Source organism: Empidonax traillii, unplaced genomic scaffold, assembly GCF_003031625.1.
Source record: "Empidonax traillii isolate 1590-97213 ecotype Southwest subspecies unplaced genomic scaffold, ASM303162v1 scaffold302:size813347, whole genome shotgun sequence".
Classification (NCBI taxonomy): Eukaryota; Metazoa; Chordata; class Aves; order Passeriformes; family Tyrannidae; genus Empidonax; species Empidonax traillii.
In genome coordinates this window covers 762,451-788,148 of record NW_020955495.1, presented here as the reverse complement: position 1 = coordinate 788,148, position 25,698 = coordinate 762,451, and the positions used below count along the sequence as shown (strand labels likewise).

At 38.1% G+C, this 25,698-nt stretch overlaps 1 protein-coding gene across 4 annotated transcripts in view; it reads right to left on the bottom strand.

Annotated features, from left to right (window-relative positions):
- Positions 1-25,698, bottom strand: part of DCLK1 (doublecortin like kinase 1) — a 248,427-nt gene that overhangs the window by 16,470 nt on the left and 206,259 nt on the right. For 3 of the 4 annotated variants that reach the window (XM_027890906.1, XM_027890903.1, XM_027890907.1), the window contains 6 exons: positions 22,038-22,184; positions 16,853-16,986; positions 16,080-16,157; positions 15,338-15,434; positions 13,816-13,896; positions 6,883-6,996 (listed from right to left, as the gene is read on the bottom strand). In XM_027890906.1, coding sequence (XP_027746707.1) covers positions 6,883-6,996; positions 13,816-13,896; positions 15,338-15,434; positions 16,080-16,157; positions 16,853-16,986; positions 22,038-22,184 — 651 coding nt within the window. Of the gene's footprint in view, positions 1-1,162; positions 1,237-6,882; positions 6,997-13,815; positions 13,897-15,337; positions 15,435-16,079; positions 16,158-16,852; positions 16,987-22,037; positions 22,185-25,698 lie in introns of all 4 variants that reach the window. The other variant, XM_027890904.1, reaches the window with a different exon arrangement.

Sequence of the window (25,698 nt, the reverse complement as noted above, 5' to 3'; positions counted from 1 at the left end):
CTGAAACAACTTAGCCCTCAGTGTGCACGCAGGGAACTGTTAGGTTTTAATGGAAAGTGTGCTGTAGCCCAATCCATGCACTCGGTGAAATGATGCAGAGTGGGATTTATACTTTACTGGAAACATCTGCAGTGACCATCTCTGCTGTTTTGCCAATGTGGTTAATTTGCTGAGTTTTTACAAATCTCTCACAGACAGGTTTTTAAAGGCAGTGTTAGAAAATACAGGTTTCACAAGAAACTTTTAAAAATTTCTCCAGCTCCAAATGTAGGTCTTGTGAGTAATAAGAAAGAAAAAAGACAGCAAGTAACCACTTGATGGAAATTCCAAGACTCTGGATTTATTGAGGTGTGTGGGCCTCTTGTGGGCTATCAGACCTGGATCCCTCCTTGCCCCTGCTGCACAATAAGCCCCTCCCTCCCAGAGACCCATTTTATCATACAGGTTAAGCCAGCTAACGACAACCCTGGCACAGTTACACAATGAAGAAAAATATATTCAAAAGACTCATGCAATATTTAAAAAAAAATCAAATCAAAATAAATAGGTATCAGAAGGGTTTTAAAAAGAAAAGAGAAGGAATGCATTGTTAGAAACACAAGCTTACCAGCACATACAATGCATTGTATTTCAGTGAACTTGGGAGAGTTTCTACAGCCCGTGTTATGTAAATGCATTGTTCAATCTAAGGTAAGGATTGTGTTTAGTGGGTTTAAAATGACAGTATATAGCTCCATATCTTGCATGGAAAAAGAGGAAAATATATGCTGAGAGCCTGTTGCTACTCCTTTCAAACACTCCTGTGTTTTGAAACGGGAGTGCAGGGGAAGCAGATGCCTTAACAAGCATAGGGAGGGGGAGGGTGCGTACTTCAGCATATCTGGTAGATTTTCTATATACACTGTCCTTTTAACTGTAGGGGAGATTGATATTGAGCATGTGCGATGAAGAGAAAGCTGGCAATGTGGGTGTGAGGAATGGGTGAAGAAAGGGAATGAAGGGGTGTGGCATCTCAATCAAGATTAAAACGAAACTGATAAAGCAGCATATGGACCCGATAACAAATCAAAAAGCATGTTTATCCACTGAAGGAACTGGTTAATGGAGACTGCCAGCACGTTGCCATGGAAACACTGACTGTTGGCGCTGCACCATCTCATACCTTATCCAATACATTCCTGGTTGTTGGTAGTAGTCCAAAGACCCTGATCTCTTGATGGTAAACCCGTGGTCCAGCTGAGCAGAGAGAAACGGGGCAACTCAGTGGATCGACATTAGGCTAGAGAATTCAGACTCCAGAGCAAGCTGTTCCTTATTTAGTGCATATTTACTGTTTTCACTTTCAGAAGGCTCTTATCTAACATCCTAAAGCTATGTACCATAGAGGAAAAAAAAAAAAAAAAAAGGTAAAGAAATAAAAGGAAAAGATACTAACACTAGGTTTGGTCTTGCTAAATTAGAAGCCAATTTATTCAAACTAAAATGGAGTTTGTGAAATAGGTTACTTAATGCATAATGCATTCATTTAAAAGTCTGACAAATATCTTTTTACCTCCAAAGACAGTACTGGCCTTTTAAGTTGCACATACCAGTAACAGAATATTATCTTTTGCAATTAAACGGAGAGGTTTAATAATAATAAAAAAAAAAAATGCAGTGCAACCATCATAAGGAGCAGGCTAGACAGACTACACAAGGCTTAAATTAGACTGCTTCAAAATCATGGAATGTGTAAAGACGAAAAGAATCACATTTTGATACTCCATCAATCATGGTAATTCATTTCTAAAAATGCGTTAACCTTGGAGAGTAGGACTACTGAGAGCCATGAATAACATTGTTTATCATTTCAGCTTACACCTCATGCTCAAAAAGATAATAGTACAAAACTATTTGGTTTAAAATTGCACCAATTAAAGTCAAAATGGAAATGAACTTAACATTGTGTCCAGGAAGGTATGCTAGTGACATTACTTAAGGAATACAGATTTTTCAAGTTTAGTCTATCATTAGCAAAATCATGTGCATAGGAACAAAGAAAACGTGTTCTTTACCCTAACCCTTCTGTGCTGCACTAACAGACGGTGGAGACATCATTTAGCTGAATTAAATAAAATTTTACGGGAAAATATCTCCAGAGACACTCTATCCGCTTTAAAACTGTTAGTTGCAACGATTTTCAGATTTTGCCCTAGGAAGAGAAAAGGCCATTTTGTGCTTCAATAAGAGCATGGCATATATTTCCAATACTGATGACAGTTTCTAATTCTAAATTCAGAAAAGCAGTTCAACACATTTCCAGGTACCAACTACTTCAAGGGAGTTAGGGACTAACCGCAAATTTGAATTTTTCTTGATGACTATCCTTCAATAATTTAATAATTTATTCAATTTTGTTAAAACAATGCCACTTTCATCTTATTTAGAATTATTTAAAGGATGCTTCCTGTTTAAAACCATGGGAACCTTACACCTAGAGTTAAATTTGTGTTTGCTTAACTACATTGGTCTGCTATTGCCATCTACTGGTTTCCTTGTATGCTGCACATAAAACACACAAAAGGGATGTTTTCCTAAAAAGCGGATTAAAAATATTGCCCTAAAATTGAATAGCTAAAAATTAATACAGAGGAAATGGCGAGAGTCACTTCCTAACACGAAATGGAAAAATTTTGGCAGTGTGGAAATTCTGTCATGAGAAACCTGACTGCGGACAGTTATCCCAGGACAACACAGACAATAGATGGTAAGGGATAGTAAAGACACAGGTTGATCTTTAAGGCAAGCAAAACTTACAGGCTGAATTTGGCTTCTCTTCCACACCACCCAAGAAATCCCATGGCTAAAAATACCACTTTGCAATTTTATTTTAAAATTGTTAGAATGCAGGGCAATGTCCCACCCACTGCCTTCCCATTTCTGGGGTCCTGAACCCAGGACCCTGTAAGCAGCAGAGAGCTGCACCAACTTTCTAAATAGCTTTTCTCCTTTACTGTTCTACTCAATTCCTCTGCATCTCCAGATGGTGATGCATTACAAAGACAGAGATCTCATACAACCTTAACAGCAGGTTAACATTAGTCTTTTCCTCTGTCTTAACAATGGCCAAAGTACAAGCACAAAAGTGATGACATACAGGCAAAGCTTTAACACTTCAGACAAGGACACATATTAAACGATGTTTGGTTCATACAAGGAATTACAGCACACCTCTGTGTTGCAGAATAATTCTTTAAAAGTGATTTGGGCTCCTAGTCACTCTAGTCACTGTCACTAAAGCCCAGAGGATACAGCCAAAAGGTATTGTTTCATGGTAAAGTACAAAAAAAAAAAAAAAAAAAAAAGGAATTGCCATCCTTGGAGAATTGAAGGGAAAAAAGTCTACCTCCAAATTTTAAAAAGACTAGTTAGTAGAAGTCTGGTTTTACATTTTTAACTGCAGTATGTTTTATAAACACTGCCACAGAACTACAAAATACTGCTCCTATTGAAAAGCTGTACAAGAAACATGATCCTGCAAATATTTTGGCACATGCTTAACAGTAATGTGGCCATTGTGATACAGACTGAGGGGCACTAGCCCAGCCTGTCTCCCACAGAGACCAGTAGTCAATGTCTGTGATGAGAGTTTAAGAACAGGGCAAGTAAAGTGATACTTCTCCTACATATTCTCTCATCAGCAAACAGTGTTTTTAGGGATTTGCTAATTCTCTTGCTGTTTTAAAAACTAGCTCTCCAATTAAAATTTTGCTGGCAAAGCTATGTTTGTTCAAGAGAATTTTTTCCCAACTGACATAGTTATGCTGACAGAATTTCTAATGATGTATTATTGTATCAACAGAAAACTCTCTTTGCCTGTAGAGTTAATTTTGTTTCAGAAATCATACTGCTACATCAGCAAAGGAACTACTTTGCTAGGCACGCAACTTGTTCATTACGGTAGTTTGTCCAAACTGACAAATCTTTAGAAAAATGGACAAACTTGAAGTCTGGACACATGCATGAGAAGTAGGATGCCTCTGCCTTGAAATGTCAGAGACAACTTTTACTGAGGATTATGGCATCAATAAGGCAGACATAAGTCTGAGCCAAAGAAGTCAATGAAATGCGGACAATTCTGAAGGAAGCAGTAGCCACAGTCGATGCATGTAAAAAACACGTGGCTTCAAACTTTCAATCAAGCTGACCAGAAACACATTTTTAGGAACTTAATTTTCATATTACAGTTTTAATTGGTGCATATGATAAATACTCCTTGAGATCTTTGAGGTGTGTTATGTCTTACCATCGAAGAAAACAGGCATATAATACCGTATCATACCAATATGAGGACAAATTAAGAACTAAATACCACATATTAGCTATCTCTGTACATAAACAGAATTATAAGATTCAAAGTAGTGACATTATTTATCTTTCATACTATTAAGTAAGCTACAGAAATATATGCACATACTAACGCATTTTCACAAACACAGACACAGATGTGTTATATAATGTATAGAAGACATCTCTATATATTATATACACAAGCACTCTCTCAAAAAGTTACAGTAAACATAAAAGCAGGCACAAACCCCCATTATTTTATAGAAAATATAGTTAGTGCATGTCTTTAATGCGGAACAATGTTACAGCATCTATACTTTGAAAGTTCTAAATCTAGAGCAGTCTTTGTTTATAGGATTTACTTCTGTGATATTTGAGATTGCACAGCTAAAAGAAGATTCTCAAACTTAAAACTCTGATGACATGCATATCAAATATAGATTAAATTGGTTTTTCAAATGCAGAAACAGCATTTAAAGGCATTGCTGTTTCGCTTTTGGCTTTCTTTTACACATTAAAACATTTTGTAGAAAACAAAACTAATTTATTTGTAAAGTAAAATTATCTAGCATTCTGTAACATTACCAAAATACTAAAGAGGTCTATATTTCCCCATCTCTTCCAATTTTTTAGGAAATAATTGGCACAAGCTAATCAAAACACTTTCTGAATGATGTAAAAACATTCTAAACATTTCTACTTTATAGGCCAAGTTGCAGGATTAATCATGCTGGAGTTTGCCCACAGAGAGATGATCACTAAAAATATTCTGTTAAATTTCCAAACACTAAAAATTTTTTAGAATGTAATTAAAAATACAATTTTTTTTCCTGATGTATAATATTTTGCAGTGGAAAGATTCACTACAGTGCCTTTCTCATCACTGAAGTTTTAAACTGCTGCAAACAATTCCTTGGCAAAGCAATCAGGGAAGAGAAAAAAAAAAAGAGGAGTGTGGGGAAATTAAAAATATAAAGGAGGCAAGGGATGGATGAGGACAGAGGCATAATTTCTTGCTTTCAAGCTTTGAAGTCATTAGCATGGAGGATCTGAGCAGTAATTCTCATGGACAAGCGTGCTGGCAGTCCATTTAAAAGGAACACGATTTCAGCTAGTCTATACAGAACATACCTGCAGTTCAGATGAGCAATGGGTATGTGATGTTTTAGTTGTGGGAGAGTTGTTGCAGTATTATTGCTTAAAAATGAAAATAAATAAATGCTGACTATGTTAGCTGATGGTTGAGAAAATCTAGGAAAAGCATGAGGAACAACTTGCTTCCATGTTGAGGACGTTCAGGGTAGGAAAGAGTAAAGAAAAAATATGAGAGGCACAGTTTGAAATTTTAAGTACTTATACCAAGTAACTTTGAGAGAGTATCCATTTTGCTGCACAAGCACTTCACACCTGTGAGCCAGATTGCATGTGCTGAGCTGAGTTTACTTCATGCTGATTTAACTCAACACTGGAGGGGCTGAGCTGAGAAACATGAAAGTGGAAACAGTACAAGAAAGTGTACATGTGCAGTCACACCACCTGCAATTTATGGAAGCTGGGAATGAGCACTGAGTAATCTGATATGGGAATGGTTACGTTTAACATGTCACTTATTTTTAGTGACTATTTGGAGCATTCACATTACTATGAGTAATAAAGAAAAGCTTACAGACACAGGCAGATGTATCAAAAATGTGAAAGATGTGCATGTTACTATTCAATGGCATTAGTATGAGTAACCTCATCATATGCTGAATATATTCTGTGCCCATGTATAACTAATACAAATGTTCATCTGTGAGAAAAAAATAGTTTTATGGTATGTACGCTACACCAAGGATGCCATTGAAACCTCAGTAAAGCTTGCTTAAAAGTTTGGTCAAGCTTAGTTTCAGAAGCTCCGACACATTCTAACCTAGAATGACTCAACTGGAATTGCAAGATGACATAAGGCAGCAAGGAGCTCCATTAAGTCTTTACCCAATTAAGTACTTCTGCTGAAAGGCAAGCAGCTTGCGTGTGGCACTACAACAAAATGCTGATGCTCAGCTAAATCTGAAGTGGCTAGACTCATAAACCATGAAGGTAGCAGTGAGGCATCATAGCTCTCTTTCACGTCTTCAAAGAGGAGAAGTTTAGGCTGCCATATAGATTTTCAGTTAAAATGTTGAAGCAATTTCCATTTTAAAGTGGTACTGCCCTTCTGCTGCAAACCTCTTTGTGGCCTCAATTCACATGATGAGTATGCTGCCAAGGAAAATGTCATGATCCCATAGTTCAAACTGTCAAATCTACACTGGAGTTAAGTCCACTGATCTTCTAGTAAAATGTGGAACTGTGTGTACAGTTATATCTCCTAGGGCTGTTCAGTAACAATGTGACTCACAAGCAGAATCAATGGAGAAGTTGTGCAGAATACCAGTCTACGCTTATATTAATTAAATGCTAGAATTATCTAAAGATTAACCCTCTCTGGTTTCTTTCAGTGAAATGTCCTAACACATACTGTCTGATGGGCACATAGATGTGTTTCAGCTGTGTAATTCAGATGCTTACTGCTATGACAGAAACTCCAGCTGCTGTGCTGTTTGGCTTAGGGCCTGTGTTGAAATGCTTCTTTATCTTCCCAGCTACTGAGAGCTGATGTTCATTCTCTGGAAGGCCATCATCCTGCAGAGAAATAAAGCAAAATAAAACTTCAGAGAGAAAAGGCAAAAGGGAGGAATTGCAGGGTGATTCTGATAATGCCTGTCAATACAGAAAAGTTTACAAAAAATTTGTATTAAAATACGGGTCAATCACTGCCTCCACTAATACATCTAAGGTATTTCTAAGGTGAACGTATTATGGCATGAACCAGTCTCTCTCCTCTTCTTTACTCAATCTTTTCTTCTCAAATTTTAGGTAATGTTAATTACAATAACTGTTAAACATTTTATTTTTATTTTTACCATGCCTTAACCACCATTGCCCAGTTATATTTAGGTCCATTAATATTTCAAAGCTTGATAAAAACAGACTTGTTTATGATTCTGTTTACTCATCACATACATTTAATGACAATGACCTCAAAAGTGAAAAGTATCCAAGAGATTACAAAAACAAAAGGCCCTATTTTGGCAGGATGCAGGAAAGAATCTTCCAAAATTCTGAGAGACACGTATAAGCTCCTTGTGTCATTGTAAATGTTTCACACTCAGGGACTGCAGGGTTGGGTGAAAGATGTGGCCACAGTTGAGTGAGTCCCACAGTGAGGAAACCCAGATAAGATAGGAGCTGAGACATGTCCTGGCTGAGACCCTTCAGGGTGGTTGAGGGTGAGACCTGACCAACTCCAGGATGCATCGTTGCACATGTCTGCAGGCCTGGCCAGGTCAGGTCAGGCGTGAGCTCATGGCTTGTGGTGCCATTCCCCACAGACTATGACAGTACTGTACTAAAATCCTCGCAAACCAAAACCACCTCCACAAATCAAATCTCCAACTGACTGATAACAAAGGACTGCAATTCCTTCCCTCAGTCTGAAGGCACACAAGCCTGGGATGTTGTGGGGAAAGGTACATGAATGCAGAGGTACAGACTGCCTGGGAAAGCAGAGAAGGGCTGAAGCCAGCTGTGGGTGGCCTCTTCTTCCATGACAAAATGTATATGTTCTCAATTTGAGCTAACCTGAGGTAAAAGAAGGTACACAACTGAATGGCCAAGTAGAGGCAGACACATGTTCTGCTGCAGTGCACACCAAGTGAGCCATCTGTGCACGCTCTCCAGCCTAGACACCATGCAGCTAGTCTAGGACATGCCTCCCTCCAGCTGAGACATCTCGCTTTGCAGAGAAAACCTGGATATCTGCACCTAGGCACACCAGCAACTTCCATGCTGAGATGAAACCATAGCAGAAAGAAGGGAGGTTGCAGTTTTGCACAAGTCCTCGGGTTGGATTCAAGCCCAAGAAAAGGGGAGTTTTTTTAGAAATTGTAAAAAAGATCCTTATGCCTGAAAAATGTGCAAAAAGCCACTGCTCAGCGAGACTTCCCCACTAGCAGAATATGCAGGATTTCAGGCACCAATATGCAGAATAGGTGGAATAGGGAGAAAAACATGCAGGGTATCAGGTCACCGGCCATGCACCCTGGTCATCCCAAGCTAGTACTGCATGATGTGTGTAGCTGACAACAGTCGAAAAAGTTCTTAAACTCCACTTAAGCAAAATCATAGCAGAATACAAGCAAACGAGAAACAAGATCAGAATGGAGAGAGATGACAGACACTTTTTTTTCTGACTTCACAGCAATTCTGAGTGTACTTAAAGACTTACAGAGCTGCTGCAGTAAATCACGAGTTCAGTGAGCATATGGGAATTTTAGGGAGGTTGGTAGCGTTTGTTTTTTATTTAGCTTGGGGAGTTTGTGTTTAGAGATCCCTTACTCACCCCTTAACAAAATGTCTCAGCTGGCAAAATATGGTCAAGTGCACACAGCTGCAAAACACAAAACAAAACAATACAACCTAGTAGCTGATTATTGTCTAGCACCGGGGAGTCTTGGCTCGGTTGGATATGACCCCTAAAAATAACCTGCTTTCCGCTGACCTTGCCTTTCCCAGAAGAAAGCTAGTTTGTAAAGTGAAGTTCTCTTCACTAGAGGAGGGAGAAAAAATAAGATCATTCTCCTGGCTTTCTTGACATGAAAGCCTGCCAAACATTCATGTCTTCTTGTCAAAACGCTAAATTACAGAGAAGACAATAGTTACCAAGACTGTGGTCATATTTTATTGGTGAAGCACCACACCCGCACTTTTGGTGGCAACATGCCACAGACACATAGTTTGGGCCCCAGCTTTTAGATTAAATATTTCACAGCTCAGTTTAAGATGCAGCATAGGGATATATTGGAATTCCTCTATCATTACTAAATTTTTATTACTACTGTTGGTGCCACCTGACATTTAGTAGTTATCATTTTTTTATTCAAGCGTGCTTTATAAACAAGTCAACATATATTAGGCTGGTTCCTGGAATCACTTCAGCCAACAGTAAAATAGATAGCTATTGAGGGTGAGAGACGGCAGCTGTTTAACTAAATACAAAACAAGATGCTCTGCATTTTTAAAAGGCAAGAAGTAAACAAACAAACAAACAAACAAACCAAAACCAGGAATAAAACCATCAGATTGATCAGATTCAGCAGGGTAAGCTGTGGAATTTGAGAATAGGGTAAACATTGCTGACAAGAATTTCACTGGGTTGCTGTAATGGGAAGGATGACCGACCCCAAAGAGGTTAACTATTCCTTTCCCCTATTTTTAAGATTTTGTTTTTTTTTTTTTTAGTCATCCTCCACAAAATATATTTCATAGTCTATTTGACAGAAATCGAAATAGTATATATATAAAAAAAAAAAAGGCATGGGGTCTTGGAGTCATTCCAGTAATTAATAAAAATTGCTTTCATATTTGCATTGTTCTCTGTGGCAGAAGGCATTGCCACTCAAAGGAAAAGGAAGCGTTAAAAGGATGTAATGAAGTTCAGGATTCCCAGAGTCCTACTGCCCTGAAGGAGTTATATCCATTTCACAAGTTAGTCATAAGACCTTTACTTTCCAGGTCTAAAATCATCAGATGAATAGATTATTATACAAATAACAGCAGGAATCCGGAGCAAATAGAAGTGCTGGAAAAGCTTTTGAACAATGTTTCCTCTAGGAATTACAGGGAAACCTTTCTTCGTGCAGTGTCCTGAGTGTAACCAAAAGTAGTGCAGCTACAAAACAAGAAATGTCTTTTTAAATTAACTTGCTTTCAAATATCCCGCTTATTGCTACTTATTGTTTGGTTATTCATTTCTTTTGCATACAAATTTCCAAGGCAAACACAAGGAAGGAAATGAAAAAAAAAAAAAAAGTCCAGTTTTCTGAATTCTTTTTAGGTTGGTGTGTGCCATCTTTCCTCCTCCAGCAACAACACAGATTTTATGTTGATTATTTTAACAGAGAAGGATTTAGGGAATGCAGTCCATTCCTTTCAGCATTTGCTGCTCAGTGATGTATTAGGAAACAGTTACTACTTATACAACAGAAAAAGAGTAAGTTTGTCCTGTAGCTTGTTTCAGGTTATCAATAACATCAATGTTTAAAATGCCAGATTTCAAGCTTCCAGCCTCTTTTATAATTCTTTGGTTTTGCAAAGACTTTGAGCAGGTAAAGGAAAGAGCTGGGGTCCCTGTAGGGGAAGTATAAACTGATGGATTTGTTTCCAGGTCCAAGTGTACTGTATAGGAGAGATGACTGAATAAACTAAATGAAGGGGGCAAAGAGCTGCTGCTGAATTGCATTTAGAATTCAAGATCTCCATCTGTGGCAGTGGCATGTAGCCAACATCTTTTCAGGTTTTGTTTTTTTGAATTGAAAACAGCTGGAATATCATTGACATAGGAACTGTTTTACTGGTCTGACTCTGACCATAACAAGTTTTGCAGTTTCCAAGAGGATTCCAGCTATTTTTATAGCAAAAACTGAAACTAAAATGAGGGTTTGCTCCTACTGAAACTGTCAAAGCACATTCCAGGAATCTCAGCAATTTACCAAGTAATCACATAGTAAGCAGCTATAAAGTGGAATGGTTATTTACAATCTACAAAATGGTTTTATACAGTGTAAGCAGTTACAACACTTCTATCAAAGGTTTGATCAAAGAGAGAAAATGTGTCTTAAAAACACATGCCTGCTTTTCAAGCCAGCTGTTTTATCTAGTACTTTAGCTGCAGATTTAACACTTTATAGGTTCAAAAATGGAACAAGAAAAGTTTTATGACGAACTCTATCCCAGCTGAAACAGGGACAGAAAGGGAAATAAAGCCCAGCATTTGATGTCATAAAAAAGTATTTAAGTAGTTTACCTGTGAAAATGGAGTGTAGGTGAAAATTCCCCATTTCTTCTCAGAGAGCATGCAGATAATTGCTCAGGTAATTACAACACATAGATTGCAGAGCCTTTTGTAAAAAGTGATGAGTATATTAATTCCCTGTCCTGAAGTTGGGAAAATGAGGTAGAGGGAGGTTGTGTGACAGACTTGCACCTGATCAAACAGGTGCTGGCATGGGAATGCGTAGCTGGATCTAACACCAGTGTACCATTCTGCCTTGCTGCACCAGCAGGCTCTCCCTGGTAGGCTATCTTCTACTGTGTCTCCTAGGCTAGACATACTTCAAGGAAATGCCTTTTTTCTTGAAATCATTTAAGCACCTGTTTCAACTCAGCCATGTTCTTATTTCTCCTGATGTGAATTAGGATTGTAGTGCCATCTAGTTAATTTTATGCCTGATATTAAGTGCTTCCATGTGTGATGCCTTGAAATAGGAGCAATGTTTGAAAAATGTTCAAGCACTTTTCTGAACTGGTCCCAGAGCTGGTTTTTCCCCTTCCAGAAAAAATATCTGGAGGACACATATGAGAATTCAAAAGCAGTTTTGATCTGCATTACGAACTATCTTTAGTGTATTGCTGAAGACAAAATATTGATTCGTTTCAGTTGCTAAAAGCAGCAACTGGGCAGAAAAGAAAGAATTAGAGAAATGTCATGGAATTTTTGTTTCACTTACTTATAGATTGAATTTCTACAGGTTTGATTGCAGAGAGTTATTACCAGCATAAGATTACAAGAAGTGCAGCAGAGCTAGACCAAAGATGAATGGAACACCGTATATTGTTTCTAACACTGCATTGTTGTCACTGTTAAGAAGTAGTACCTTTAACAATGACAAATAGATCTTGAACTTTCCCTGGTATATCCTCTAGTTCCTGCCAACCAAGTACTTAAGAACTTTGTGAGCCAAGAGTTATATCCAGACCACTATATTTAATAGGCTCCAATGGGCTCATCTTCCAAAAATGTATTAAATTCCCTTTTGAATCCATTTATACTTGTCCTCTACAGCACCTTATGGCAAAGGGTTCCACGTGTTAACTTCCTGCACAGAAACTCAGGAATTTGCCAAGGTGCTTCAGTAACCAGAGCTCAGGTTTTGTTAGCAGAGCTCTGAAGTGCTAAAAGTCTTTAGTCCCCACCCTCTCTCCCCTGCCATCCCCATCAGCAGGTACTGCTGAGGGCAGGGAGCAGATCTTCATGTCACTTGCACACCATCACCATGAGGTTACTAACAAAGAGTTGCACTCTTTAATACATTGTATTAAAATGGCTTCCTAAAACACATCATGGTGTAACTGAATTTTTAAAAAAAAAAAGTGTCTGGGAGTAGCATTAATATTTCAAATATATTTTTCAGAAAAAGATGAAGATAAATGACCACATCCTTAAATGGTGTAAACAAGTGACATTTCAATAATCTCAGCAGCAGTGTGCAGGCTGACACTGCAGGTGACCTGGCCTCTCTGTGGCTTCTGATCAGCCACTTCAATCTCTTCCCCTGCAGAACCCCAGAAATCTCCACCTATCTTCCTCCCATGGGGACATAAGAGACACCTCAATCACCAAAAGGCATTATAAACTGCGACAGAACACTGTGTCTCAAGGATAGCCCCTGGCACCAAAGAAAATTAGTATTTCAGGTGCTTGAATGTCATCTTAAAAATGGAAAGATTTTCATCAGATGTTTTCCTGGATCCTTGCACTCTTTGTACATCACAGAAGTCCTCTGCACGATAAAAGCATTTACAATTTAGAAAAAATGGTTTGGGCAACAAGGGAGCCTCCAAGTCTAAAACATATACTTGGTAAATGCTTAACTGGTCACCACTACTCTGGATGATATGGAGGACATTTTCACAAAAAAATTAACATCTGAGGTTACTGTATATTTGAATTTTTAGAACAGTGTGTTAGTGGGAAGGGGGTTTTGGATACAGCAGCTGAGGGACCAAATAGTATTCCAGGGAGGGTTGCACACTCAAACTTGCAATAAACAAAATGAAGCATTATTTCTTCTTCCTTCATTTTTTTTTCTCTGCTCATCCCAATTGTGTTTCTTTTCTCAGTTGTCCCTTCTGAATTTGAATATAGACTGTCCCATATTATTATTTCTTGTCATCCAAATATTTAAAGACATGTTAAATAGTCTGAAATAATTAACAAATATAAATTATCATGGATCAAGTAATTTAATCTTATGAACTATATTGCAGTAACTCTTAATCATGATTTGAGATTTTTGAGTTCATCTGATTTTAGGGGAACAAAATGTGTCACTGTAGCTTCAAGATGACTTTTAGAAATATAAATTTATCAAATGTCATTGAGATTTTTTAAAAACCTGGCTCAAAATATTTCAGAGAAACTGTAGCTGAGCGTGCATATAATAGTGTAAACTCCAAGGTATGTGTATACATTAAACAAGCGTGTAACTCAGCTTATTTCCAGTTAAATTTGTGGCACTTTTAGAATGCGCTGGTTTTCAAAAGGGCACAGCAGGGCCTTGACAGGAAAGAGCTCAAAGATGCCAAATTGCAAGAAGCATCTACAAGTCTGAAAATACTTACATTAACCCATGGATGCTCAAGAACTTGCAAGGCTGAGAACCGCAGATCTACATCTACTTGAAGCATCATGGTGATAAGTTCCTGAGAAATGGAACACTGGGTCAAATTTAGGGAACACTTTTAAAGAACAAATCAAGACTCACTAAAGAGCTCTTTAACTGATTTTATAAGAGTGCTCAAAGAGAGAGTGAACTACCAACTGCAGAAATATATTATTTAAAAAGTAGAACAACGATGAACTGCTGAACTTCCAGACGAACTTTTAAATCAATATCTAACCATACCTTGAAAAGCTAGAAGACAGTTCTGAGTTACAGTTCTGAAGCCACTGTTTAACAGAAAAGCACTTCATACATAATGTGCAAAACAGATGGTTGCATGAAATTAGGTTAGCTTCCCATTAGGAAAAAGATAATTTCTCTGTAAGAAAAAAAAGCCAGCAAATCTAGAATTTTACTTTAAGCTCTTGTAAAAATGATACAGAAAATATTAAAAGAATCCCAACACTTAAACCCACTTTTTCATCCTCTGATTTTCTCTACAATTACCTAGTTTTCAACTAGCATGTAGATAAACATTTATCTAATTCCACCACTGAGTGGAGTGCATGACAAAAACAGGATGGCAATATGGCAGCAAATAAAGGTGTATGAACAAAGACCAAAGCAAGTAATTCTTAGTGACAAAGGTAAGTTAAATGGATAGGCTAATGCTTCAAAACAGAAATTTTAGACTGAACTATTCGGAAGAAGGAGTTTCACGGGGAAACACGGCTGGCAAAGGACTTGCGGAGTTCCTATTAATGATGCTGTGAAATGAAGCCTCTAAATCACACAGTGATGTGGTTTAGAGGACTTAAAACTCTATGATTGTATCTCATTCATTAACCTAACTAGTTAACAGGCTAAAATGCTAGCCCTGATCACCCTCCACATATCTGTAAAAGCCAGATGTATCTGCCTTAGGACACCAAAGGCTACAGTCCAAGAACTATGGCCCAAATAAGTCTGTATTTCATACCACATTACAACAATAAAGCAATGGGGAGGCCCATTGTTTGTTTGACAGACAGAAACAACACATAGAACATCTAATGGGATTAATACTGGAAATCAGCCTCCCCATAATATCATCACACAATATTGAAAGGCTCTAGGTTGGTACTTGGTCCTCCCTGTAAATCCATACAAAGCACAGTCCCAGGGAGCTTTCAAGCTAAGAAGTGTAGGTCAACCGAAGTTACTTAAAATATTTCTCAATCAGTAAGGACTACTCATTTTTCTATTGTGTGCAATATCACATAGAGATATGATGTCCTTTCAGAACAGGGTCCATTTCAAAACCACATGGAGTCTAACAGAGAGTAACCACACAACATACTCAGTGACCCACAGGAATTTATAGGTATAGCAGGAGATGTATGAGACATGTCAAATACAGCACTGTGAAAGAACAGCAGGCACTAGATACTCCCACTGGAAATAATAATGGAGAAGAAAGTATCAGCAGCTGTAAAACTCACCTTTGCAGAGTCAGAAACATTATCCCAATATGGAGATGGAAAATCCACCTGTCCCATCAAAATCTGATCAAAAAGTACTTCTTGATCATCTCCACTTCTGTAAGGTAAAAACCAAAGAAAACCAACAACAAAACCCCAAAAAAATTATTTCCAGAGGTGGTTTCAATAGACTTTTTGAAATTTCTTTTAACTATTTATCCCTTAGTATGTTTATGGAAGCTGTTGATTCCCCCGAAGCATGCAGCCATGGGTGTGAATGGTGAGATCATGAAACACAGTGTGTTTGGTGCACTCTTTCTGTAGTAACCGGCTTGTCTTCTGGATTGCCCATAACTTTGAATTGCTTTGAGGGGAATAAAAGATCTGACGTCCTTATTAAGTGGCTTACATTTTAAATACCTTTTCCAGCCACAAAATATGTTGTGTTTGGTCCATGAAAGAAGATGCTTATTTCATTGTGTATTTAAAACATCAGGCAAAGGTGCACAGAACCTGTAACAAAGGCTCTTGTTTTGTAATGCAATGAAGTTTAAACTAAAATAAACAAACATGAGACAGAGATCTTACAGTAAAATCACAGATATTTATGGGGTTTGTATAAAATACTGTGTAGAGCATAGGAAAAAAAAAAAAAAAACCTGTGAGCAGAGAACTTTTACCAGTGGGAATCTCTGCACTTAATGCAAAAGCAGCATAGGGACTAGTTTGCATAACAAGGATGGTTGAATAGATCAGTCCATACCCACGGAATGGAGGAAATCCACAGAGCAGGATATAAGTAATCACACCCGCTGCCCAGATGTCCACCTTCAATCCATATCTAGAAGGGTGAGAGACATGGTTAGAGACACCTGGCTCCTATGGACTACAGTGCAAAAAGAGAGGAAGCATCCAGAATTATTAATAATTTCTTATAAATTCTCATCTGAATTTTACCTACCTACCAATCCTAATTCTGTTTTCAAATATTTTTTACATTTACATCTTAAAACTATAATTAGATTAGAATGTGTGAGTGCACAGAAGAAATTGGGCATATTCTCATATTCTTGAGTTAGACGGTGATGCCTATCATCATGAAGTCTGCAAAGGTGACACAGCCAGCTCAAGCCAGCAGGCAGTTACTCTGTGGAACAATTCAGAAGAGGACAGTGTGTGATAATGAAATAAAATTAAGTGAATGGTAGTTAGTAGTTTCTGAGAACAGTTTAAGAATTATTTCTTGTATCCATAAATGGCTAGTTAGTAACTTAGTGTTAAGATGAGAAGTTTGAGGTCAACAAGTGGCAGAGATTGACAAATAGAGCTCCACAGCTGGCCTTGTTCTGAGCTGGTTTGGATAAGGCAGCCTCCAGACATCCCTTCCAACTAGGTTATCCTATAAGTCATGATTCTGCAAAGTAGCCAAGCAAAGGCAGCATAAAAATCTTAATTGCAAGAACTCCTATCTGTCACAACATTGAGAATATGCTCCACTGTGTAAACGTCAATGAATCATTATTGGAAGTGATTTACCCAGTTTCAGCGATGATTTCTGGAGCTACATATGTTGGGGTCCCACAAACAGTATATAAAGGTCCATCCACAATCGTTGCTAGGCCAAAGTCCCCTAGCTTCAGGGACTTGCTTCCATCTTGGTGTTCATAAACCTAAAACAGGAGGAAAATTCAAAGGTTTATCACAATACCATCAAGGTAACTACCGCATAATTTACTAACTGCCTGAAATGTTCCTCCTTATTTACAGTAGTTTTTCTCCTCCTTATATTCAATATATTTCTCTTTAAGCTTTGAAAATTCACAGATAATTTGGACAAAATCCCTTAAAGACAGTCAGAGTGTTCAGGAAAGACTTATCTCACTACTTGGCCAACAAGGGACATACCACTTGCTAGACATTAAAACCTAGAAACAAATGCATGGCATTCCAACAGCAGCTTTCCTAGGTTAACTCCCCACTGACAGCCAATTCACAGCGTAGGGGTTTTAAGTTTATTCATTTTACTTGCGGAGAGCTTAAAGGTTTGCAGAGGAACTTCAACTACTTAGGTAATACAAAAGTGACTGCACTGTTCCAGATTCTTCTTTGTGTGTTGAAACCACGGGACACAAACCTGGCTGGACTATTTCACCTAGACATGCTGTCCTCTCCCTGAATGACTGTTAAACACCAATCAGTGTCTTACTGTCATGTTGCCATCAAGATCAGTGGGACGTAGGCAGTTAGGGCTGCTAATGGATATACGTGAAAATCCGTAACCTTTAGACCATGTCTTAAAACATGGTCTTTACAGCAGCAGTGTGATCTTTTGTGGGTTTTTATGGGTGCAAAGGGAGATTTGAAGTCACAAGAAAAATCACTAAAAACATCAGTAAAAAATACATGATTTTAAAGGCTGGTTCAGAGCAAAAGAACAGCCTTAAACTTGTAATCAGTGAAAACTTAAAAAATAAAAAAAGTTTCAAACAACCCCCAAAAAATATATCTAACTTAAACACGAAGCTGTGAGTCTTTCTTTAATTCAGCTGATGGTTTGCGTTCTTACTTCCCATTTTGATATATTTTCTACAACAGCACCCTAAAAACAGAAATGGTCTACAGGAGGCCTTCATTTAGTATATATGCATCACTTCATTATTTTGCAACCCAAATCAAAGCTCCGTCTAGTCTGGCTCCCAACAGTGATATCCTAACAACAATTAGCAGCAAAACTGTGCATAAATAGAATATACCATACTTCTCAATCAAACCCAAAATCATCATTATATATACCTTGACCAGCTACTCCTGAATCTGAACTCACATTTATCTACAACTGTTTGAAGAAGAATATACTAGATTTTTTCTTATAAATACATAATAAATTCTGCAAGGGACCCTTGAACAGTTCAGTTGATACAAAAACAAATTCTTGAAGTCTCTCACTATGGATCTGCTATAGCTCATAATAACTAGTTATATTATACAGCCCCCATCCCCCAGTTTCTCCTTTGTTAATGTTAGTAATTTCTAGAGAGAAAACTCCTGTCTGTCCTGAATCTCTGCTTACCAGGTGATACAGCCACAAGCAGACACTCAGAATACACAAAATTCTTCTCTTTTCATTATGTTATTTTTAAGAATTCAACTGGATCTTTAAGAGGACCAGCAATTTAAAATGGATTCACATTTCTCTTCTACTAAGCCAGAAAAAAAGATATGCTTATAGAAAAGCACTGGGAAAAAAAAAAAAAAAGGCAATTATGGTTTTATTAAAAACACAGATTGTTAAATACATCTGGTTCCTGAAACTAAAGAAAGTGCTCTCTGAAATGGCAGTAATAAATCTAATTTCAACAACAGTTTTAATTAAAGTCTAGAGACTAGGGCTTTAAATATTCTCTTGCTGAAAATGTAATGTGTGCACTTAGACATCAAGAGCTGGATTCAGCCTAATTAGCATTTCATATTCTATTTCATGCAGTTATCTTTTACAAGGCCTTTTCTGCATTGTGCTAACCTAATGAACATCAGTAAGTTTCTTCCTTTGACAAACCACACCTTGTGTGACCGATCTACACTAGAAATTAATTACAGAAGAGGTTGGTTTGGCAATATTTACCAATGCAGAAGGTTTGATACTGTGTATCTTCCAGTATTTTACCTCATCTGTTTCTAGGAATTACTTTCCTTGGAAAACTACTTCAGTTGACTTGTAAAACTGAAGAAGGTAACTTTTCCTCACCCCGTTGTAACTCCATATAAAAAGGAGCCCAGTGTGAAGCTGTGGTATGTTACTTGCCAGCCAAGGAATGGGAAAGATAATGTAATGCTCATGTTATTCGGAATAAATGCTATGCATGTGCCACTGCATTTAAATACTGAAGGGCAGTTAAAGAAATGGGGATTAGTGCAAATTGCTCACTATGAAGTGCTTTCACTGTTTTAACTAAGCAATAAAACTGTGTAATTGTACAACACTAATTGAATGCAGCCACACATAATTGTGTTTCACCATATGTATCCTATTAGTATAAATGCTGTCAGTATTTTCTAAGCTGCTCTTGTGATCAGTGCAGATGGCAACAGTCAGAGAAGTTGTTCTCTAGGGTTTATTATATGGCTATAAAGACATCCCATGACTTGACAAAATAAACATGCTAAATAGCAGCAATTATGAAAAATGTTCCAATTAAAACATGGAAGACGCTCCTTAGAGAACAAAGAAACCTAAAAAACCTAAAACATCATAGGTACTCAGCATACCCTAAACTCTTAGACAGTTGACTGTTAGGTAGCTTTTCATGCCTTGAGGATAATATATAAGGATAATAATTAGCTTGAGGATAATATTTAAGCATTTACTAAAAAAAATGGGTGTTGCACAGAGGACACGTTCACACAGACGAAGATTTACTAGCAGGATATATAGCCCATCTCACAAATCTAAGCATGGAAGTTACTTTTGTGGAAAAGGAGAAACCAAGGAGAGAAAGAAGAAGGGGAAGGCTCTCCAAGGGGCTGGTAACAGATGAAACAAAGAGGCTCCAGATAAACATCCTCTTCTGGGTGCTCTCTCCAGAGCAGCATGTTTCCCTTCACTCCCCATGTTTTTCCTCAAGTAATTTGCTCATTCTCCCTGTTGTTTTTGCCTTCTAGTGGGGCTGTTAGCCCTGGGACACGCATTGACCAGGGTAGATGCTGTTCCCAACCCCATCTAGTTGCTCTGCTTTGGGCAGGCCTGTTATAGGTTCCCCAAAACCTAAAGTTACAAACTATGGGCAGGAAAAAGGCAGGGGAGAAGGGGCTAATTCTCACACTAGTATCCAGGAGAACCTCTTATAACAACACCACCAGCCCTTTGCAGCATGTCATGCCAGTGCAGCATGACAGTTGCTGTGACAGTAACGGAGGGAAAGACATAGCAAAAGAACAACAAGGGCAAAACACTGCCCTGATCACTTAGGTGAGGGGTTAAAGAGCTGCAAGCAAAAGGGCAGGCTACAAAAAGCAAGAAGAAAGCATTTAGCAAAAAAAAAGCTAAGACCCATGTGGCATTTTTCAAGTGCCCTGAAAATAACTAATTGCAATCTTGTGACACAAGGAACCACACATTCCATTTGACAGCTAAGACAGAAGTAGAAAGGTTCAGAGACAATAAGGTCAGTGTCAGAGCTGGAGTCAGAGCTCAGGTAAGCTCAGATAAGGCTAGTTCCAAAGTTCTCTTCTAAAGCAGCATTCTTTTCTTTCAAGCACCTGATAAACATCAGAGAATTAATATAATTTGTTAATCAAATGCTGGCTTTCGAGAATTAGGATGCTTCAGAAGGTTAAAAGTCACACCTTCACTGCTCAATATCAATATCAATGCAGAACACTGGAAAAGACACTCAGAAACAATTCAGCTACAACGTGAAAAGTGTGATCATGGCTGGTAGTGGGTAATTAGCAGAAAAGCTCTGCAGGCAAATCTAATTCCCTCCCTGCTGCCCCCATCTCAAGCCCACCTTTCTCTCTTCCCCCAGAAGCTTAAGTCTGACAACAATAGACTTTAGGCATTTATAGAAAAGTCAAAACAGCAGCAGGGCAAGCCTTGCCCCAGAACAAGACTCTCCTGCACACTCCTGGCACAGCATTAATGAATCCTGGCATGTGACTGCTACATCTGCATGTAGCCACCTATCAACACCAGCACCAGGGCAGCGCAAGGAGCACAAGGGCCAAGAAAAGTGTATCATTCACAGTTGTCTAGTGAAACTTTTATCCAGTATATTTTCAGCAGTTTCTGGAAAATGAGGGCAGGTTATGTCCTCACCCAGAACTGCAAAGGCACCTGCCACTAGAGGAACTTCAATGGTAAAAATCCCTCTCTAGAAGATTAGTAAGATCTTCATCACTTAACTTTCTCATAAAACCTCTTCAGTGTCAAACAGGACTAAATGTCATGGCAGAGAGCAAAAAACTGAAAGAACTGATCTTCTATGATTCTATGAACATTATTTTATGGTTGCAGAATACATGGAGAATTGGGACATCTCAATTCTGAGTTACAGATGGAACATGTCAGCTATGTGAAGGATACAAGTGCTGCATTCAAGAGTGCAAAATTCTTAGACATAAGACTAATTGTCATGGTATGTTTTCCATTGCCTTCAGTGGATAAGGCTCATGCAGATTCAGTAGGAAAAAGGAAGATTTAGCCTGTCTGTTTGGGAAAGTGGCTTAATAAAAGGTGCTATAGAATTATATGGGAGATGCAGTAGGGGAAGAAAGGATACTGAAGTCTCTTCCTGTCTCTGCTCTGATGTGTGACATGATTAGGGCACAGCATTTACATGCATCATACTTTTAAAACTAAAGTGTTGCCAATTACTTAGGCAGAGGCAAACGTACAGAATAGTCTGCTGAGGACAGAACACTTTTATATTCATAAGAAACTTGAAATTACCTTGAAGTTTACTAAAAGGTCACTTCTAGTGATCCCAGGAATAACTCTGCTGCTGTGTCCCACAGAACAGTCTAGACATACCACCTTATGTTATTGTTAAATATAGCTGTTATTCTTAGAAGAGCTTCACAATGCAAAGGTTAAAATTAAAAAAAAACAATTACTTAAAACATTGAAATAAACTGGGTGGATGTGTGGAAGGAGGAAGAAGTGCAACCTTCTCCCACATACTCCCAAGTTATCAACAACACTGAAAGCTGAATCTTCACTTACCAGTAGATTCTCCGGCTTGATATCCCTGTGGACAATGTTCAGGCTGTGAAGATATTTGATGGCACTGGCCAGATTGTAAAGCATCCCACTGGCATCCCGCTCTGTGTATTTGTTGGTGGAAGTAATAGCATCAAAAAGATCTCCTCCCTGGAGCAAAATTACCATGGGATATGAGCAATACTGCTTATGAAATGACCAAAATATTTAGGGAAAATCAAGGAACATAATTTATATAGGAGGAGAAGAAGGAAGAGGAGGAGGAAGAAAAGAAACAGAGGGGGGAGAAGAGAGAAGCAGCACAGTTTTCCTTGCAGGGATAAACTAGAGGTACTGTTGTTACATCTTCCATTATGTCAGCTGAGCAGATCAGAACCTTTTGTTATGGCAGAGTTGGTCAGACAGGAGGCTGCAGTTTCTATTGCAAACTATTCCCACCTGCTGCTGCTTTTGTAACATGTCCGGCACTTGCCAACTTGTGTGTTCAGAGTCCATGTTACAAATTTCTGGCAAGACTACATACTTGCTTGTCATGATGCCACGTACCAACCCTTTCCACTCTTTATTATAATCACAAACAGACTGATATCAAATTTTTGCCCAATGCCTGACTGAACCCCAGAAAGATGAAGGAACACTGAGTAAAACTCAAATTTGCTACCTGTCCTCATTGAAATCATCCGTTTTCATCTCATAAATCTTTGAAATCATGAATTTTAGAAACCACCACTTTCTCTACAGAAGATGTGAAGTTTTTGGTAGTGTGAGGCCTCTTGCAGCTAATACTGAAAAACTTTACAGCATGTATGTCAGGCACTGGAAGACACAGGGGGGTAGCTTGTGCCATTTCCAGCTCATCATGCTCCATAATTCAGCTAAAAGGTACTACCAGTGAGAGAAAAAACAAGAAAACAAGAGAGAAAAAAGGAAAGAAGAAAAGAAAAATAATTAAGCAGAAGTCCTCGAAGTTGAAATGATCTTCACCAAGATCTGAGGTAGCCTTGACCTTTGGACTCTATTTCCAGAAATTAGCTGGCAAATGGGAAGAAGAGTATGTAAGTTCAAAAATGAGATTAATAAGGAAGCTTGACAGGGTGGAGGAAAACACAATTATCTTTTGAGAGAGACTACTCAGAGGTATTGAGCCTCTAGCCAAAATCAAAGCAGAACTAAAAAGAAAACAGTCCTACAAAAAGAAAAAAAAAGGAGGGAAACCATAATTCTGCAAAAACAATGCAAAAAAAATCCCTACTGCAGTCAAAATTTCAAGTAAAAAAAACCCACAGGAGATTGTATTTTGAAGAACATGTAGGTTTATTCTGAAGGCAACAGAGGAGTCTCAGCTTTTCCAACTCTCATGATTTTATCAACAGCCTCAAGTTTGAGGGTTGGGGTTTTTTAAGGCTCAGCTCCAGAGTAAACACTTTTTCCACTAAGAGAAAGGATAAGGAGTAAAAAAGAAAAAAAAGAAAAAATAATTTTCCCAGGAATCATGGCTACAGAGAAAAGGGTAGGAAAAGAGAACCACCAAAGACTCAAACCGGATAAAACAGACTTTACTTGCTATAAAAAACCCCAAACAAACTATTAAAATTTTTGCATAGTTGAGGTGCAGCTGAAGTATGCCAGGGCAGGTTTATTCCCATTGCAGATGCGAAACCCCACCTCTTTGGAAACTGCTTACAGACAGCCACTGTCAAATCTGGACCACATCAAACCTCTTGCTCTGGCTGGTGACTGTTCAAGACACTTCAAGATACATAGTGTCAAGGAAAAGGAAGAACAAAAGGCCAAACTAAACCAGATAGAGGATTAGAGAGAGAGAGAGAGACCAAATATTTGGCAAAAGTACAATACCATGTACTTCATGGCATTATCTGATCCTCAAGTATTAGATATCAGCATGTGGGAAAGTATGTGAGATAAATAATCTATCTTCCCTAAGCTCCTTCCTGTGAAACCCCTGTACCAGCTGCTTTTTAACATGAGGTAGTGGATTAGACAGATCTTTGGTCTTATCTAATATGTTCCAGATGCTCAGGAGAAGTGTCAATAACATCAGCAAAGCATCTGCCTCAAAAAAAAAAAAAGAAGAATATAGTCCAAGCTGAGATGTAAGGGGCAAGAAGGAAAGAAGCTGAACCTTAAAAAGAGAAGGAAAAATTTTGGTTTGAAGTTAGAAAAAAAAGAAACAAATGTTCATGCACAGACGAAACATAAACTCAGAAAAAGACAGAGGCTGTAAAACAGTTTAACAGATAGTCAAGCCAATCTGAAGCAGAATAATTTTCTCCATTTAAGCAGTCTACTGTATTCAGTAAAGTTTCTTACCGGGTAGCCTGCTAGGAACAGAGAGCATATATTTAGTCTGTGGGACTCTCTGTGGTTAAAAGAGAGGTGATGTTCTGCAAAGAGTTAACAGAGCTGACAGCTATATCAGGCAGAATTGTTTTCAGACTTTCTTCTCCCTAAAGAGCACTTCAACCTGCAAGGTTCTGCTAAGCCGATTCACACAGCAGGTCACTATCACTTATTCAGGCACAAGGGGTGAGTTCAGGATGACATTTCAGTCTTAAATCCCCTGTTCGGGAGTGAAACGGAACCAGGAACATCTGAATGCAGTTTTTATCATCTGTGCACATGAGGAAGTGTACTTGGAACAATAGTAACCAATTATTTATTTATTACCTTGCTATGTAAATGATATGATCTCTCTTTTTCTTCTGCAAAAGTGAAATCATATCCTGGAGCAGTAAAGGAAAGTTTGCAATAAATCTTGCTTCTTAAATTGGCCAAAACCCTGTTAGGTTTGAATAACAATTTTGTTTCTCTGTGTAAAAAGGCAATGTGCCAGAAACCAGGTCTTTCCTTCCTTTTACAAGCACCACTTGCAATGTGTTTATATTTGTATTTATGAAGTGCTTTTTCTTACACTTTACAAAGCAATGAATGGCCTATCTGCCATGAGGTGAGGGCAAGATTTTCAGCAGCCACTTATGTCAAACATGTTACTGCCAATTAATGCAGGGTGGTATTAACTGAAACCGGGCTCTGCAGTATCAAGCCTTTTCTGCTTGCCTTTCGTTCCTGTCTGTGAGTTTGATTTAAAGTCAGGTCTTCAAAAGTCAGTCAATAACAGATGGTTAATCAATTCTAACAGTGCACACTATGAAATGGTTAACAGTCAGTAATTGGTGAATTAACAATTAATTTTCTTCCAGAAATACCTTCTGTGGTGCCCATAGAGTCTTTTTTTCCCAATCAAATATTGAGGAATAGATGCTTGCTTCAAAGAAACAAAGTTGACTTTCAAGAATCAGGATATTTCTTCTAAATTTCTTGTATTATTCCACATAAAAGTAAAGAATATTAAAACAGTGCTCTCTGGGATACCAGAAGTACAGAGATGTCTATAAGGCACTTCCATAGCACAGCTAAAAGCATAAATATCTTGCTTGTGCAGCAATTTTGAAGAGTAAAGAAGAAAGAGCACAAGAAAACAGATTTTTCCAGAAAATGAATATAACGCATGGTTTTCATTATATACATCTTTTAAACTAGTTATTTTCTAAGAGTTGTCAGTCCCCTCCTCTCTCATTTAGCTGAGTAGGACTTCAATTAAAAATCCATTGGAGACTACAGTTTGCACATTTTTTAGCCATGA